Source organism: Scaptodrosophila lebanonensis, unplaced genomic scaffold, assembly GCF_003285725.1.
Source record: "Scaptodrosophila lebanonensis strain 11010-0011.00,11010-0021.00 unplaced genomic scaffold, SlebRS2 tig00000159-arrow-arrow-pilon, whole genome shotgun sequence".
Taxonomy (NCBI): domain Eukaryota; kingdom Metazoa; phylum Arthropoda; class Insecta; order Diptera; family Drosophilidae; genus Scaptodrosophila; species Scaptodrosophila lebanonensis.
In genome coordinates this window covers 1,054,198-1,073,608 of record NW_022060596.1, presented here as the reverse complement: position 1 = coordinate 1,073,608, position 19,411 = coordinate 1,054,198, and the positions used below count along the sequence as shown (strand labels likewise).

General features: G+C 38.7%; 1 protein-coding gene across 1 annotated transcript; it reads right to left on the bottom strand.

Annotated features, from left to right (window-relative positions):
• Positions 1-695: 695 nt before the first annotated feature.
• Positions 696-16,863, bottom strand: LOC115629602 (coactosin-like protein). The gene is made up of 3 exons (XM_030526096.1): positions 16,018-16,863; positions 1,051-1,374; positions 696-961 (listed from the first exon to the last, which is right to left on the bottom strand). Exons 1-3 carry the CDS (start codon positions 16,066-16,068, stop codon positions 842-844), a joined length of 495 nt encoding a protein of 164 aa, XP_030381956.1. The 5' UTR covers positions 16,069-16,863; the 3' UTR covers positions 696-841.
• Between the last annotated feature and the right edge of the window lie 2,548 nt (positions 16,864-19,411).

Below are 19,411 nucleotides of genomic sequence, written 5' to 3'. Positions count from 1 at the left end.
GTTTCTGCAATGCGCGCTTATATGATATAACGTCAAAATTCGTTTTCAGTACAGGGTACTATATACATGACTGTCGGAATATCTCGACTATAACATTCTCTTCTGTTTATTTATAGAAGAAACGCCTTTGATTCCCCTTTCCTATTTAACTAACTTATATTATAGAGCTACAAATAGTTATTAGACCATGAACCTAAAGGGAAAACCAAAGGATAATACGGTTATTAATATATGGCGTTGCTCTAACGCTAAAGAGAGATATTTTAGATACTTGGGTGGTAACAGCCAGCAGCAGCGGAAATTAAAGAAATTTCCAAGCGCTGCTTGGCAAGCAGTGTGCTGCTGGGTTATACGCGTATACTATATAGTGAATACTATATGTATTACTGTATTACTGAATAGTTGAAAAGTCCTCATCTTCGGGGGTTTTCCTGGCCATACCGTGACACAACCGTTGAAGTTCCTGTCCGATTTTGACATTTCATACATATTTCGACATTTCCTTCAGGTTCCTTCGCAGCATCAAATGTCCTTGCATAAATTCTCAAAAGTCATTGTTTCAATACCTTTCAATTGATTGTCCTGATGACTCCATTTGCCATTTCCATGTCGATGGCGAAAGAAGTGGGGAGAACATAGGCACGTATGTGTGCATTTAACCGGAATACTTTAGGTACATCCAGACACTAGTCATGTCTAGGGTTTAATGTGTAATATTTATTATTACATATTAGTTATATAAATGTACAGTAAATAATCGATATAAAATTAAGTAAAAGGAGCAGCAATTAAGTCGTCAGCAATTGAAAATGTGTGTGCAAAAAATTAAAGGGTGTCCCGCTCAGTTCTCCTCGCGAATGCCTGTGCCATAGTTGGCCCCACCGGCACGGTTCAGCGCCTCACGGAACAGCTCGATGTCCAGTTCGGTGTCGACGCCCGCCTGTAGCTCCACGGCAAAGTTCTGCCGGAAGAATTGGGGAGAAAAATAGGAAGAAGAAGAAGAATGTAAGTATGGGAGGTGTGGAGTTCTCTTATCTGCTTCCCACTCACATTTAGCACGTCCTTGATGAGGGCCTTGTCTGTGGACATTTTGGCACGCTGTATGACGCCCACCTCCTGGCCAATCCACGTCAGGAAGATGAATTTCTTGCGCTTGGACATCTCATCGCCCATTTGTATGCGTATGTAGCCGAAGGCGCGCTCCTCATCGCCGAATTGTTGGCGAAACTCCTCGAAGCACTGGCCACGCCCATGGCAAATGATGCGGGGGCCGTCGAACTTAAAGACCGCCCACTCGGTATCTGTGAGATCAGAGCGCACGTCCTCATAGGCCTCGCGTATGGCCTCCTTGTCCAGCGAAGTGGCCAGAGGCATCTGCAATGGAAATAAACAACATCAGAATCTTTCCATTTAACACAATCGGCAAATATTTTTAAGAATGCTCAGAAAAGTACATTTTCCCGATTTTAGAAAAACGCCACAAAAACTACAACGCCTTTAATATCAGACACATTTACTACGATGAAGAATTAATAAAGTAAGAAATAAATGACAGAATTTTTTTCATGGCTTCTCAAAGAAAGTCTTCACTTACCCCAGGAGGTTCTCTAGGCTATTTATTATCCTACCTATTTGACCAATCAGGCTATTATTATTATTGCTTTTAACTGAAATGTCGTTGCGAGAAATTTAATGAAATCAATCAGGGTTGTGTGCAAATTTTGGGCAGCCTTTGACTGCTACTTGAAGAGCGTAATAAATACTATATTTATATTATGTTTTATTTGATAAAGTTGTGTTTCTAAAGCAGGAAATGTAAACTTTTATTAAGTTTCAGTAATTAAATTAAGTGAATATTTGCTTGCGATAGCCTTAAAACAGTTTATTCGGAAAAAAAAGGTTTCGTGATTTCAGAAATTCGCTCGAAAGCTTACAAAATCCTCTTAAAAGTTCGATTTTTGCTTAACAAATGGATATGTGTTATTTCCATTGAAAATGAGAACAAAACATAAAAGTATATGAAGTATTTATGATGTTCAGTTCTGGCATTACGAGTGTTATTTATTTCTGTGAATTTAAGATATTTCTGTGGAATGTGGAATTTAAAATTTCATTTGTACTGTACGTATCGCTTTTCTTGATTAAAAAGGATTCACTTTGGATAGCAGTGACAGTTTTATTTATTTATTTTATTTTTTTTGACGAGTCGAGATGATAATTTGATGATTCACGAACAAGCGGAAGCATCCTTGGAAATCAATCGAGCGCCGCGAGGTCGTCACTTGGAATGACAGCCACAGCCACTCAAGTTCGTTTGCATTGTCGGATTACTGTCCGACTACTGTTCAACAGGTAGACACATCTATACGTACGTACATACATATATGTACTTATGTATATATAGTATGTATGTATGTACATACTACAAGTATATGGCATTCAACGTACGCCCATTTGTCTGTCCGTTCGTGTGTGCCGTGTTTTATGTTTCGCCTATAATTTTCATGATGTTTAATTCATAGACTGGCGCTTGCGCATTTCAGCGAACTTCGGGTTGTTCGTGCATCAGTATCTGCCAGATACTTTCGCTTTCGCGCACAACAGCAACAACAACAACAGCGCAAACAAAACACTTGCCGCAACTAAATAACACAGGCAGACAGGCCATAAACGTTTGCATTTTGTACAATTTGTTCATCAACAAACACACAAACAAACAAACAGACAGACAAACAACAAAAATTGCAGTGAAATAATTATTTCGCAAAAACCATAAACAAAACATCCAACTGTTAAGCCGTTCCCATTCCCATTCCCGTTTCCATTCCCATTTCCATTCCTATTTCTGTTGTTTCAGCTGCAACTGCTGTTGTTGTTGTTTTTGTTGTTGCTGCTGCGACCTCCTTGCAATATCAATATCGCATGGCACTTCCTCTCTCCCAAAGCTCTGCTGCTCGCTATCGAGAAATGAATTATTTCGCTATAAATAAATGTTGCATGATTTATTATTGATTACAGTATTCGTAGTATGGCCATCAACCAACCAACCATAAGTCTGTGTGCTTCCGTTTCACGCCCGGCCTTTCATGCGTGAATCAATGCAGTTACACATGCATCCAAATATGCATATGTATGCGTGTATGTACTTGTATGTGTGTGTTCATTTGTAGGTGTTTGTATTTGTGGCTAGTACCAAGGCAAGTCTATGGTTTATGCATAGTATACAACTAGATAGGTGGGTGGGTGATCTTGATGGGACCGAATGCGCGCGAATGTTTCCATTTCTACAAGTAGATTCTATTTCCAAAGTTCACAATTACCACTGAAATTAAGAAATTAACTTAATTATTTGCAACATGTGATGGTACTTTTCTGATGCCTTTTTTTCCCTTTCAAATCACAAAAGTGTTACAAGGAGCAGACTGTTAGAAATTCAAGGCAGTTTCCAACACTTCCAAGGGCGTAGGCAGCTTTTGCCAACGGGGGGGAGGGGGGCCAAAAAATTAAAATTTGTATTAAATAATGCACGATGAATTTTAAAAATAACTTTGGCATATGATCAATGAAAAAACTGCAACAAATCCACTCCAACTCCATTTTAAGGCGAAATAGTGTCGAAAATTGGCCGACTTTATATGGCAAAATTATTTGTAGTGGCGCTTGAACACTTCCCAATTCGAAAACACCTTATTAGATTCAAATTTAAATATAACCATGACTCTTATCTGTCTAAAGCCATTCCCATAGAGTTTTCCTGTGGCATAGAAAAGATGGTTGAACAAATCCAATTTTGAAAACAATGGAATTATTTCAAATAATATCCATAAATTATAAATAAATTATATAAACGGCTATTAATTATAATATCTGTAATGCTCAATATGTGGATAACGAACTAAGTGGGAAATGCGAAATGATCCAACACTTCCCAATTCGAAAACACCTTATTAGGTTCAAATTTAAATATAACCATGGCTCTTATCTGTCTAAAGGCAGTTTTTCTGTATCATAGAAATGACGGTTCAACAAATCCAATTTTGAAAACAATGGATTTATTAGGACTTCTTTAAACAATCAAATAATACCCATTATTTATTGTATTAGAGGTACAGTATGTGGATATCGAATTGAGTGGGAAATACGAGCAGCGCTTGAAATAGCCACCACATTTGTAAGCATAAGGAAGAGTCGTTCTAAACAGATCCATCAGTCTATAAATAAATAAATAAAGAACATAAGTTTTGTTTCGATGTAGTCACTACAGTCCCATGTGGGCATGATCGATCAGCCATAACGCTTTCATTATGAATAATTAAATAAATACACATACATAGACATTAATAAAGGGCAAATATTGAATTAAGAATTTGTTTAAGTGTAGCCAGCAAGGAAACAAGAACAAGACCAAGAACATGAATCCCAACTAAGACACATTTTCTGTTTCTACATATATATGTAGATATATGTATCTACGATATGAATAGTCATATCTGTGTAGGTAGGAGGGTCATACTTTATTTATTTGATGGCGCAACACTTTCAAACAGTCAAGCTATTGTCGCGTACCCCAGATAGTCCACAATTAGATGTCCCCCGAAGCCTTGTTGCGTGCAACCAATGAAGATGAATGTTTTCAAACAAATTGTTAATCTGAGCCGGCATTGATTGTGGTTGACACATGCGTCATAGGGGCGGTTGCCGGGAGAAAGATCTTTCTCTCTCTCTCTCTCTCTCTTTCTCACACACACAGACACAGATGCACACACACATTGCCCACGGCCCGGGCACACAGGCGTTCAATGACCGAGTTTGTTGATCCGCCGCTCGGCATGATGATGAGAAAAATCAATTAAAAGAGCGCAAAGCGATTTAGAAAAGTGCGTGGCACGCCAGCAACAAAATCAAAAGCCAAACAATTAAAGACAAAAAATTATTTAAGCGACTTTCACAAAAATACAACAACAAAGCAGTGGTATATAAGCAGCAAGAGGGGAGAGAAAGAAAACAGTAGAAGAGGAGTGTGAGTTGGGTTTGTTGGGTGAGAAAGCCGCTTAAAATAAGAACTAAGTCAACGACATCGCCACCCGTTCTTTTTTCCCTCACCTTTTTTTTTTGGTTGAGAATCGGTCATAGATAGCAATAAATGTATCTACAAGTATGTACGAGGTAGGTAGGTAGGTAGGTGTGAGGGTGCGGACGATTGGTGGTCAACCATTTAGCGTTGACTTCGGCCAACAAATTAATTATGCAAAATCAGAGAACTGTGCCAAGCCAAAAAAAAAGCAAGCAAAAGAAGAAATGAGAACAGAACAGAAGAACAGAGGAAAAAATGCCGGTTAGAGTAAATGCAAAAAATATACAAATACAAATAAACATGAGGTAAATAAATGGCAAGAAACCGTTGCAACAATTAAGCCATGTGCCGTTTTTTATATTGCCTGCCTGTGCCTGCGTATCTAAGGTTTATAGCTGATGTCAGCATTAGCTGATAGCGCCGATAAGAGCCAACTGCAAAATATAGTATACGTATACTCGTATATAGTAAGCGAATGAGCCAACTTATCTGACGCCCCAAATTGCAGTCCGAAACTGCTAATTGCGGTACAATATATCACATATGCTATATACTATATAGTATATAGCATATATCATATATTATCTGTTGCTGGGGAGTGGACAGAGACAGAGCGGGGAGTGGGGGCTGACATCAGTTACTCGATGTCTGCTGATCCAATTAAACGGCTTGTGGGTGCGAAAATACCGCGCAATGATTTCATTAAGTCTACAGCCGAATAAGTAGAAACAGACTCGAATATGATTTATGCTACAATTGAGTTGCTGGGTGCGTTAAATAAATAAAGCAATTAATAATGCGGGAATACGGGAATACGGGAATACGGGAAAAACCCCTGCACTTGTCGTTCTACTTACGTACGAGAGTATTGCCCATGGCCGATGAACAATTTTCCACTTCAACTGCTTCCATGAACACAAACCATACAAATTCAACAATAAAAACAAATAGGTATTGCCAGTAAATGAAGTGTTTTTCATTCGTTGCCCGAAGGGGTGGGAAGAGGGGGCGGGGGGATTTAAAGATCTAAGATTTAAAACAGTTGTAGGCAACATATGCGTAGGTTGTCATCGTTTCAGCAGAAGCTCGCCAATTGGACAGCCCAGAAATGGCACTTCCCCACATTTCATAGGCATTTCAATTCTAAAATAAGAACTGTCAGTTAGAGTCCAAAAATAATCCAGCTTGTTTACATATTTATTGATTTGATTTCGTTTTGTTATCGGCCAATGGCATTATTTTTTAAATAAACACAATTTCATTGGAATTATCTGACGACCATCATACAGCGGTCAGAATCCCCATTACCCTTACGTACTGGAATTGAAAGAAGGTCTCTTAAGAGACGATTTCCTTTCAAGCCTGAAAAAGTTGATTGAAATCAAAAGATTTCAAATTGAACTGACAGTTTCAAAGACATACATAAGTATTAACGCTTATTAATTCGTTCATCAGTAATCAGTAAATCAGTATTCCGATAAATGAGCGCATAGATATTTATTTGCTTTATGCAATCTAGTAGAAATATAGCCTATAAGTAACACTAAATTTAGTCAATATAGCTCCATTAAAAGTACCCAGAAATGCGGCAAAGGCTCTATTATAAGTATTTTAATACGCTATGAAATGTGAGCTGAAAAGGAAGAGCTCTGCCCCTTCCCCGACCTTGTGAGGTGGATCGATCTATTTTACACGCCTCTGACGCTTAGTCATGGGCAATATTTGTAGACATACGTGTACGAGTATACGCATGTCTGAGGCATGACACTGCTTGTTGACATTATTGATATCCGATAGTACGTAAACACCAACTAATCAGTGGTAGCGACAGTTCCACCTCTATGTGATTCTGAAAGCGAAAGTCAATGCCTCGCACTCCCCGCCTCATCGCGTTCTAAGTAAACAGCTTCAACACGATTAAATACTTTAGGAAATTCTTCGTTGCTATGAAGAAGAAGTTTCTTTCCAACTGCCTTGGTTTTAATTAACAATTTAAGTTTGTTCAACTAATCCAGTTTAGATGCCAAGTGCTCGCAATTGTAAACAACAGGCACGGGGAGGGAAAAGTCGTGCCAATTTATAGAACTGTGATTGATTCGATTTAACTATTACTTGAAAACCCAAAGCATCACAAATCAGTTGCAGGACTGGCAAATTGATTCTAATTCCCAATATTTATAATATTTTTGTGTAAGATTGTTTATTTAGTTGTGTGTCGAAGAGACGTTTGTGTTAGCGAAATACTTTTTAGATATTATTCCAATGCTGTTCTACTTGTATCTCTTCTTGTTTTTTAAGTTTTCAGCGCGGCAGTCGGTGTCGCGGGTCTAATTTACTCTTTTGACTCGATAAACAAATAGGCAATAAAAAACATTAGCAATACAAACGCCTATTAACAAACCCTAAAAAAGCGTGACTATTTGTTTTAGACTTCAAATAAAAATTGCAGTAAAATTTAATTAAATTCTGTTTTTACCTTTATTTGCTGAGTTTCCCATTACAATTTGTATCTCGTTATTTTTTCATTCAATATTTTTTGATTATGTAAGACTGTGCTATCGAAAAGAGAAACTGTTGTGAATAAATGCAATAAAATCACCTTTTCTGCTGTTGAATTCATTTTTGAATCAAAGTATTGAAAATGTCGCTTAACAAAGAAGTCCATTATTTTGACATTCACATCCATTTGCACAAGTATGTATGTATGTATGTATGTATATACTCTTATGTATAATCAAACAACAATATACACTACATTCAAATGCAGGAGTGTCATTTGATAAATTTGCTTATTTATTTATTTATTAATATGTGGAGTTAGGTGAGCGTTTTTGGCATAAGTCTCAGCTGCGAGGCAAATTCCAGACAACGGTGAATTATTTATGGTTTTTAAATACTTTTGCCTCAGAATTGTTTTGGCATTTAAAAGCTCTCGTCTTTCATAATTGTTTACAAGTATATTCAAAGTTTTCCAACAAAATAAATGCAAATATTGAAAGCATTTAGGCTCGATTACGAAACAGAAATCATGTCTGCTGTTCAAATATCTAAACAGTATGTTTTTGTTAGATGTGCCACTTGATGAATCTAAAGTAGCAGCAGCAACAACAACACCAATTACAACAACAACAGCAATTACAACAAGTATATTAGGAACAATGTGCAGCTAAAAGTAGCCGGAAAAAGCCAAAACACAATAAAAGCAAAACCAAATCAAAATGAAAATCGGGAGGCAAGTGCAAAAAAGGCCGAGTGTTTTATTTTTTCTTCAATTTTCTTATTTTTTTTCAACTTTTTATTTTGTACGTCTTAAAGCGCTCGAATTGTTGTGTGTTGACTAATGCCTTTCTAGATAAGCGAATCAATAAAATAAAACAGCGATGAAATAATGTTTGAGTCAGCGCTGTGCCGCGCCGTGCCGCGCCGATGAGTTGAGTCGTCAGGGATAAACTTTTGGCAGCAATGTGTTCAGTCGAGCACAAGGAAAAGGCATTAAGAGTCACCAATGATTGGGCAGGACAATGCCACATAAAGACCACTGGCGGCCCACAAAGTATGTGCCAATAAATTGGAAACTGTTGTGGCACAAACATACGTGCCTATTCAGAATGAACGATGCGCAGGACACAAATTTAAAATAGGATTGTGGCAACAAAGAATTTGCCACAACTGTCGGTTTCTAGGATACAGTTCATGGTGAGCATTGTTTGTATTTTAAATTCTCGTCACATGAATAAGAAAATACACTGCATTTGGTCCACAGCAGGTACTCGAGAAAATTGCAATATTCAGAAACTAACTTAATTAAAATGGCAGAGCAATCTAAGCACACTCCCCACAATCAATTTATGGAACCACATAGCCCCAAGGACAGTCCTACCAGTTCAAACAACGAAAGACAAAAGTAGGAATTGCTTCTGAGCCGACTCAATAATATCCTGCAAACGCCAAATGCATCAGCACAAGAGTGCTATAAGGATCATTGAATTCGTTGGACTAGATGTGAGCCAGGAATCAAGCTCTCTGACTGCCCATATAAGTAACTAATTGGGGTCTAATGCGTCACACACTAATCACCATGCCTGCATACAGTTCAGATCATCCTGAAGACTAATATAAAGCAGAGGCTCATTATCCTACACTAGACGACTACTTGGAAGTACGGCAACTGTTAAGATCTGAGCAATATTTCTTAAGTCTTATCCTTGATATGAGACTAAAAAGTAGCTTCAAGAGGAGTAGGCTGTGATTCTCTGAAGCAAATTAAGATTTGGAGAGAGATGGCTGATTCTAGATAATGAAGTAATAGTTTTTAATTTGATTTAATTCATATAAAATATGCATTTTGTTAATACATTATTCGTTTTTATACCCTGTACCCGTAGGGTAAAAAGGGTATATTAGGTTTGTGCAAAGTATGTAACATATAGAAGGAAGCATCTCCGACCCCATAAAGTATATATATTCTTGATCAGCATGACGAGAGAAATCGATCTAGACATGTCCGTCCGTCTGTCCGTCCGTCTGTCCGTCCGTCTGTCCGTCTGGATGAACGCGAGGATCTCAGAAACTATAAAAGCTAGAATAACCAAAGTTGGCATCCAGATTCTCCTAGGTCCGAGTAAGGACGAATTTATTTTATTTTTTTTTAATTTTCCCCCCCTTCACCCGCTACAGAATTTCGTCAATAGCGTCCACATTTCAAATGCTACCTAAACCAAACTTTGCACACATAATTTATATATAATTGTCTACTGTTGTTCAAAATTTTATTCGGTATTTAATTCGGTCAATTCTAAATAAAGTTATTAGCAAAACAAATTCTCGCCAGTACAACCCCCCCAAACTGCAGCAACAAGTTCGCTCTTCTTCTTCCTCTTTTTGGGCGCATATAACTCAGTGACGAAAGTTTACCTGGGTACAGGGTATTACACTGTCGGGCTTGCTCGACTGTAGCGTTCTCTCTTGTTTCTAACTAACTAACTAAACAAAGATGAGCAAACGAACGCATGAATTCATTTCAATGATCGGCTTCATTACATTTATGTTGCAACAAGCTTGAAATATGTGTTTACTATATGTATATATAATATTATCTGAAAGACTAAAATCTGACTTCATCAGTCTTATGCTGAATTTCTATTCCACAAGTTTTCTGTAAAGTCTATTCCATTTCATAGACGACATGTTTATAGGTCGCATTTATTTGAAATCGATCAGAAAATAAACTAAAATAAACTTAATTCTGCGACTAAAGGAGTGTCTTTAATGGTGAAAAATATTGTCATAGGTATTACTCATTGGCTGATTGATCCAATTTCCAGTAAGACACATTCTGGGGCACCTACACCTACTTCCTTATAAGCGCGTATGTGTAATCTCTATGGCGGAGCGTTGAACTTTTTGAAAATTTGTCATTCCCGCACATACTACATCGAATATACATGCTATATGTGCAATATACAAGTATATGCACATATGTTATATACATACTTATATATGTATATGCATGAATATATCATGTGTTTCAGTAAAACATAAGGCAAATGTTTGCTAAAATTGAATTGCAATTGTGACACATGCAACACACAGAGGCACAGTCGCAGACACATGCAATCATAAGTGTGGTGAGTGAGTAAACATGTGTGTGCGTGTGTGTGTGTGTGTGTGGTGTGCCAGCTGAAAAAGCAAGCCATGGTTGCTATGGACGGGGGGTGGGGACAGAAGGGGTTGCGAGAAAGAGAAGAAGGTGCTTGGCATGACGCAGCCAACGAAACGACAACTGCATCGGAAAGTGCTGTCCGTGCCCGTGCCCGTGTCCGTGTCCGTGTCCGTATTGTTGCTCGTGCGTTCATTGCCTTTCCATTTGTTGTTGTTGCTGCTGCTGCTGTTGTTGTTGTTGTTGTTTTTGGTTTGGTTATATATTTTGTTTTCTCATAATTTCTCTGTTTCATTTTGAGTTTTTCAGCCATAACAAAGGAGCTGTTGCTGTTGCTGTTGTGCCCATGAGTCAGAGCTCACAACTGCTCGCAACCACTCACAGCTCACAACTTATGGCGCTTGAGTCTTGACGCCTTCCCCTCCCCCCTACCCGCCCGTCGGGCCTGCAGGCCGCGCCTTGCAACGACTTTGACCAAAATTGGTTTGCCAGGAAGCCCCGTCAACTTATTGATGGCCAGCAATTTTTATTTTTCTGTTAGTCTCTTTATTGCAACAAAATTTGTTGCTTCTAAATTTAGCGGCGGGCGCCGCTGTTGCTGTCGCTGATGTTGATGTTGATATATGTGCCAAGAAATGCCTTAATAATCAACGATTTCTCATTTGCTGTGACAAGTGAGAAGGACAAAATGGGAAAATGGTTAAATGGGAATAGTTGTTGGCATATCAGTGGAGATTAGAAACCCTCTATAATGACCCTTAATCCAACCCGCAAAAGTAATGAAAGTCGATAAAAAATATTAGTGATATATTAATAATCTGTTCGTCCGATCAATTCAACCTCGGCGCTGGCTCTGTCCACCAATATTTTCTGTCACACTTTCGCCCTTCACTTATTAAATTTTTTATTTTGTTTGGATTCCAAAAAGGTGTTGGTGTTGGTGTTGGCAACGATGCACGGATTTTGACAAAACTTTAGATTATTTTGTTATTTAGATTATTGTGGGACACTACTGTATAGAATACACATATAAGCTCTACATATCTTGGAATATCTGAATAAACACAAAAGTTATCAGGCTAAGAGCGATCTCTGCATCGCTCAATCCCTAACCCCAGAGTTAGAGTTCATAGTCTTAGATAATAAGACAAAGCAACATATTTAAAAAATAATAATATATTTAAAAAATACTAATACTAGTTGGAAATAACACAACATATTGATAAATATTAATCATATTAAAAACTATCATTATGCTATCACAAATATAATTGATTAATAATATTGTTGTGTTTTGGCTTCAGGAATTGTTCATGTGCAGCGTCCGGTTTGATTAATTAAGCCTAGCATTTAAATGAAATCGAACTGCGAGGCCAATGCTAAGTACCAGCTCATTAAAGTTCTACTTCTGATTATAGATATCTTGTTTTTTTATGGGCATACCAATATATTAAGGCCCCCTCATCAATAAATGAAAGGCATAAGGAGTCTGAAAATGGGGAAAATGAATTGTTTCGCTCTAATTTGCCTGATAACCCACATGGTTGTGCCGCATTGTTGTGGGGTGATAAGTATTTTGGATATGTTGCGCATACGACGCGTATTACGACTGCCTCTGATTATTATTTATGATTATTACTGAAATCTCCCGCACAGTGCATGAACTGCCACCCTCAGCCCCGTTTGGAGCCGTTTGGAGCCACTTAACAATACTATGTAGAATCCGGTTTGATTTCAATGCTCAGTTCTTTGTTGTGACTTATTGATTGAGTTATGACCATAAATGGCTCCCTCGTTTCATTGGTGCCTCCCCTCCCCTCCCCTCCCCACCCCTCCTGTCCCCTGCCTTCCCCGGATCGACGCACACGAACGCATTGTTTGTACGTTTGTCCACCGGTATTTGAGACATTAGGCTTCTGAAACGGAATTGTCAAGCACCTAAATCCATTTGGAGCTGTCTCGCATGTCGGCATGCATCGATGAAACATAAGCAGTTGTGCACTTGTTTGCATTGAAGCTTTGAACATTTTATTGTTTTATTTACCAAACGATTGCCCGATTGACGAATCGGGCTGGAATTGGGGGAAATGTTTGCTGTGCTCACCTCAACTTGCCTTTTCAATTGCGTTGAAAAATCGACTAGCTGACATACATATGTACGATATATGTTCGTTTATATACTCGCACATACATACAAGTATGTACATAAGCCGAATACGCACATATGTGTGCACACAAATAAACACACATGTGTGTGTGTGTGTGTGTGTGTGTGTTGGTGTGTTGGTGTGGGACCCACAAGCTGCTGGACAGTGTTGTCATTGCTTTGAAGTTTAATCAGAGTACGAGCAGCTCTCAAGGGAGCTCAGAATGTTGTCGCCTTGGGGGACGCCCACGGCCCGTATAGGTTCATTGAACTGACGCATGGTATTTTTTGTTTTTTATTTAATTTTCTCCTTTTTGTCGTCTGATTAATGCATCGACAAGTTGAGCAAATGTGGAGTTAGTTGCCTGCAGCCCTACTACAGGGTCTTTCCCTCTCCGACTTTCTAGAAAGCGAAGCGCATCCATGAATCAATGTTCGGTTCAGCCATAGACTTGATGCAATTGAATGCATTTATTTTGTGGAACTGTCTAGTCCGCTACATGGTTCTACTGCAGCTACTTAGCAGCAAATTAACCCATTGTTGTGTGCCCGGCACAGTATTGCGGATGAATATTGTTAATACGTTGAATACTCAAAAGTGATGCAACTATTTGTTTCTAATCAAGCTGCAGTTTTTTAAGATGCGAGATCCTTAGTCTACACCAACAGTAATGATGTCGGTTTCCATTATGTGTCAGATGTGAGTGCATTAGAGCCAATGGGGCTCGTTAATTTTCTGATAAAAATTATAGCTAAAGAACGACAACTGAACAACGCTTTGAAGAAGATATTGAAGATCTGCAGTGAGGCACTTAGTGCAGCTTTGGTAGAAACACAGTTCAATGACAAATTAGTGTGTACGTTTAATGGCCTATCGATAAGGCGGTCGCATATATTAAGTACAGGGTGCGCCATCTTTTATGTCGGTATGTAGATATTGAATAACTTTGTCATTAGTGAACGATTGACTTGAGTAGACCAGTGTTGAAAACCTCAGTTCAAGAAATTGTACAGAACCAAATTAAATAAAAATATCTCATACTTGAAAATCGGTTGTTTATTTTCAAGGATATTCAATGTTTGCATACCGACATAAAAGATGGCGCACCCTGTATGTAGTAGTACAGAGCTAAAGATTACAACTTTATCTACACGAGCTATAGTTCTTTGATACTTCTGTGTGCAAGCTCGAATATTTACAACACCCATGCCCTTTTTCTGTTTTTCGATTGTTTTAATTATAATTTCAATTTTGCAGAACTCAGAACTCTGTTGCAAACATCTTCAGTAGTTGCAGATTGTTGGCAGCGTGTTAGGCCGCCCCGTAGGCAACATTGGGTTAACACGGTAGCAAGAGAAACCGCATGTGTCAGAAAAGCAAAAAAATAGTTTAATTTACACAAAGCGTTCGCCTTTTTGATAAACCGCAGAAATTAGCCCAATATATGTATGAACACACGAGCATATTGTCAGATACAAATGTGTCTGCATCTGTAGCTGTGTCTGTATCTGTGTCTGTGCCTGTGTCTGTGCCTGTACCTGTGTCTGTGTGCGTGTGTGTAGGTGTGGTCTTGAACTTGATATGTATGTGTGTGTGTGTTGGTGTGTGTGTTGGTGTGTGTGTGTGGGAGTGTATGCAACGTGGAGCAAAACGTGCGTCTGGCTAGGGCAGCAACGTTAATAGTGTCTATGCTGAAGGCGACGATGGTGATGATGATGATGATGATGATGGTGATGATGGTGATGATGTTGATGCATGATGTGATGGCCATGCGAATCAGAGTCTAGTTGGACTCTCGCCCCCACACATTAAACGGGCGAATATAAAATATTAAAAAAATGAAATTGAAAATACAAATAAAATATGTACACGAGTACAAGAGTAAACGAAAGATGCTTTTTGTTTTTGGTTTCTCATGTTGCTGTTGTTCGATTGCGCCGGCCCTGCCGGTTATGCGAAGTTGGATTCAGAATCAGAATCAGAGTCAGAGTTATTTAAAGTACACACAGACACAAACACACACACACGCACACACGCACACACACGCACACAGACACACACTTGACTTTGGTGTGTGCGGACTGAAGTCGCGCCGACTCCAATGAACGTGCTCGCTCGCTCTCTGTTGCTATCTGTTGTTCCCCCTCCTTCTTCCCCATGAGTTTTACTGCCCTACCCTCTGATTGTGTGTTGCTTTTAAATATCTGTTCGTTGTTGATGTTGTTGTTGTTGTTGTTGTTGCTGGACGCGTTGTTCTTGTCGGCTTGTCGCTTCCTCTGCATCTCTTATAATTTTTTCGGTTGTCTCTGCCTTTACTCTCTGCCGAACCCGTAGTACTTACTACATACACAGTGTACTTTAGATAAACCAAATGCAGGATATTCCACCTCTCAGATTTCAATTTACCCAATTAACAAGAAATCTTGTCAATTGGCCTCCAAAACATCTAGGAGGTGTACGGTAATTATCTTGCATTAAATATTACATATTATTATTCGTTTTAAAGACAATTTTTCTCGAAAGCTGCTGAAAGCAAATGCCAACATTTATTTCCAAATACAAGTAGATCTTTAAATTGATTTGGAACTACCCTTTCAACTGCTATAGTCGATTTACCTAATATTATTTATACAATGGGATAGATATGTCTCCTTTTCCTCACCTATCCTAATTCTTCTAATATATTCTATATCTGGAGGAATATACATACGAGTATATTTAAGAAAAGTATTTAAAAGCCAGTTAATAGCGAAGTAAATATTACTTTTCTATTCGTTTATAACCAATATTTTATAAAAATAGTTAATATCATAATAATGTAGTTATTTAAACATTAATTTAAGAGCGTTACAATTTTGTGATTTTTCAATTACAAGACAGCTAACTCTATTTTCTGACATTTTAATTGAAATTTTTCTAATATAGCCGAGTATTAGAGAGGGAAAGTCATTTGATCGGCATTTGATCAACGATGAACTAAATAGTCAAGATGTTAAAAGTATTTAAGTTGCTTTCATGAGCAGTTTCCCTTATCGGGGTTGACTTACATGCATGCATATTTATGGGAATATGTGCAAGTATGAGTACTATATATGTATATAGTATATATAATATGATATTGGTCTTGCATTACTCACCCTTCTGGGCTTGCTCTCGACGATTTGTTCAACTTCAATGCCGTCAGACATGCTTGCGAGCTGTTCTCCTTTTCTGTTTCTGTGCTTCTCCGCTTCTCTGCTTCGCCACTTAACCGCTTCTCTGGACTGCTCTTCGGGCAACTGCGACTGCGACTGCAACTCAAGTGTCCGTCTGGGTCTGGGCCTGTGTGTAAGGAAGGAAGGGCTGAATGCTCTCCTCTCCTCTACTCTGCTCTGCTCTGGATGCTGTAGGTTGTTGGTTGTTGGCTGTGGCTATGGCTATGGCTATTGCTGCCCTGCCTGTCTGTCTGTTTTTCTGTCTGGCTGTCTGCCTGTCTGGCTGGTTGTCTGGTTGTCTGGTTGGCTGACTGTCCTGATGGCCGGCGTTTGTTAGCTGCGCACAATGCGCCACTCGACTCGAGTTCAATGAAATTCTTCCTTCTCTTTTATTTTATTTTTTTTTTTTTTTTTGTTTTTTTTTTTTCAACTTTAGCAGCAGCTCTGGTCAAGAGGGTCTTGGGTGTCGAACTGAGCTTAAATTGGCTTAAATTGTTTAAGAACCAATACTGGGGGGGAAGACTGCAGCGGGCTATCGGCCAGCAGCGAGCAGGGAGCACGAGGACTGAATGAACAAACGAACACACACAATGGCGGCAAATGCAGCAAATACTATATATAACTATATCTGTATAATTAGATAGATATATGTGCTTGCAATTAGGCCTGCTGTTAAACAATAAACAGCGACAAAAAAACAAAAAATAAGCAATTTCACCAAAAACGACAACAAAGACAACAAACAAAATTGTTAACAAAAGATACTATCAGCCGTCCGACTCGCACGAGTTCTTACTCACGAATGCGATGGTGAACGCGCGTGCAACTCCAACGAAGTGGCGGGTGCTCTGACGCTCCACAGCTCTGTCGCTCAGCGCTCGGCGCTCGACGCTGGCGCAGACGCTGACGCAGACTCAGACGCAGCGGATAAAGTAGAAGTAGCGGCAACAGCAGTGGATGAAAGAGGGCAAGCGCACTTTGCGGTTGGGGCCGTGCGAGCGAGACGGCACTACGCTTGTGGATCCAGCTACACTCTAAAAAAAATCTAGTCTTCTAAACTTTATAATATTATTATAAACTTTCTTTAATATTTAGAAGGCCACATTGTAAGTAGTTTGATTGTCGGAACGATTTTTATATTTGTTTTATCCGCAATACGATTTTTTTTATAATAAACTAAATCCTTACATGTACTTACAATTTCTTGTTTCTTAGTTTGGTATACTTGTAGTACAAACGAATACAGTGTGCTTACAAATTAATTTTTCAGAGTTCGTACAATGGCGGATACTCCATCACGAATTTGAAAAATTGAATTTGAAAATTGAAAAACAATAGCTTCTCAGTTTCTCGCAGTTTCGTTTCTTAATGAAGCTATTGAAATCCGTTTGAGTCAATCGCTTTAAATTTGAGCAAAAATGTTTAATTAAAAAAATAATAATAATTTGGAATTAGGAATGTATTTAAGAAAAGGTATTTTTGTGAGTGTAGCGAACGTGTCCGCTGATAAACGGCAGAGAGCAGCCGGCAAATGAAACGGGAGTCGTTAGCCGGCAACGGCAACGGCAAAGGCAATGCAGAGGGAACGGGTAGCGGGTAGCGTGCAATGCGGGGCCCCCAGAGTGTGTGCGGCACAGATAAGTAGCGATGCTCGCTCGTCTCTCTTCTTTATCTTCTTCTTCTTCTTATTCTCTTCTTTAATGTCTTCCTCATATGCAGGCGAGTTGAAAGTGCGCGTTGACAAAATATTGTTGCAGGCGGTGCAGCATCATGCACTGAGAGAAAATCTAAAAACTCATCAGGTTACTTTTTATTTATTTAACTTTATTTAGCTTACAAACAATGTGAATGTACAAAATGAAAAAGGAAAACAAAGCATTACAATAGAGAACTCAAGCTAAATGAAACTAAATAAATTAAAAAAAAGCCTTTAAAAATTAAAAAATTATCTAATAACGAATCGGACTCATTTGCCAAACGGCCAGCTATGCCCCGATTCACAGCAGAGAGTAGTCAGATACGTTATTAGATCTAACAAAAAAGAAAGAGAGATGATAAATAGCAATAAAAGATTAAAAGAAGTATGGCTAGATTAAAAAAAAAAAACAAATTAAAATACTTAAATAATAAAAGAAAAAATATAATTTAAAGCTAAAGGTGGACCTGTTGGGAGATAATAAGCGTTGGCTTGCTTAATATATTTTTGTTAATAGTTCGAAATCGCATCTATGCTAAGAACTTTTCTCCACTCTTAGATATTTAATAATTTGACCATAAAAGCAATATGACACAAAAAAAAAAAAAATTAACTGAACTATTAGACTCAACTACACCAACGAAATGGGGCAGGATGTTTTCAAATGATACATATAGCTAAGAATTAATTATGAATGGAGTGGAATACTTATGAACTGTTCAGAGTCGGCATTAAAATAAATAATGTGTAATGTAGGCTTGCTATATCTGAATAATCGCTTAATATACGTACCTACTATATAGGTTTATCGAATTAGGACTGCGTCATGCCCTGCCTCAGGGACATTAAAGCGTAATATTGGTGGGTAACGGGAATTGTTTGTAGCTTAACGATTATTGTTTTTCCGAGTGTGAGGCATAAGCTAAGCCCAGTTGTCTGTCCGACTGGCTGTCAGTCTGTTAGCTTGTCAGTTCGTCAGGCTCTCGAGCCAGTCTGTCACTCAGGTGTGAGCATAACGAAATCTTTTGCAGGCAATCAAGTGACGAGCACGTTGCAATCAAGCACGCACGTAGTCATAGCCGTAGCTTCTGCAAGTTGCAGCTTCGCCTTTTGCTCCACATACATACGTATATGTAAGTAGTATGCCACATAGGTTCCCTTCTGTGGCTGGTTGTGTATGTGTGTGTGTGTGTCTGGCACTGTGTCTGTGACTGTGACTGGGTCTGTGTCTCGGTCTTAGTCTGCTATGGTGCATATATCGCTCTGACTAATCCACAGCCGTTTATTGTCGTCTCTGCCACAGCAGCAGGAACAGCAGCAGCAAAAATAGCAACAGAAACAGAAGTAACAACAATAACAGCAAAAAAAAAAAAACAGCAGTAGCAGCGACTCTGCTTTAGTCAGTAAGGGCGGAGGCAGAAGCTGAAGATTGGCCTTGGCCGGGCGCACTTTTATCAACAACGATAAAAACTGTAATGGAATCAAGCTCAGCGGCTAAATTGGATGTCGCTGGCTCTGTAGTGGGAACTGACTTATCAGTCAGCTTGCAATACAGTTGATAATAACACATGTGCTGAGGAAAGAGTTTTGTTTAATGAACAGACTCAAGAAATAAGCCAACAGTCATTGGCCAGATAGCAA

Excerpts from the sequence above, each read along its gene's own strand:
- LOC115629602 (XM_030526096.1), bottom strand. The coding sequence starts at position 16,068 with ATGTCTGACGGCATTGAAGTTGAACAAATCGTCGAGAGCAAGCCCAGA. Across the intron at positions 1,375-16,017 it reads TCGAGAGCAAGCCCAGAAGG|ATGCCTCTGGCCACTTCGCT; the intron begins GTGAGTAATGCA and ends TTTCCATTGCAG. Across the intron at positions 962-1,050 it reads TCATCAAGGACGTGCTAAAT|AACTTTGCCGTGGAGCTACA; the intron begins GTGAGTGGGAAG and ends TTCTTCCGGCAG.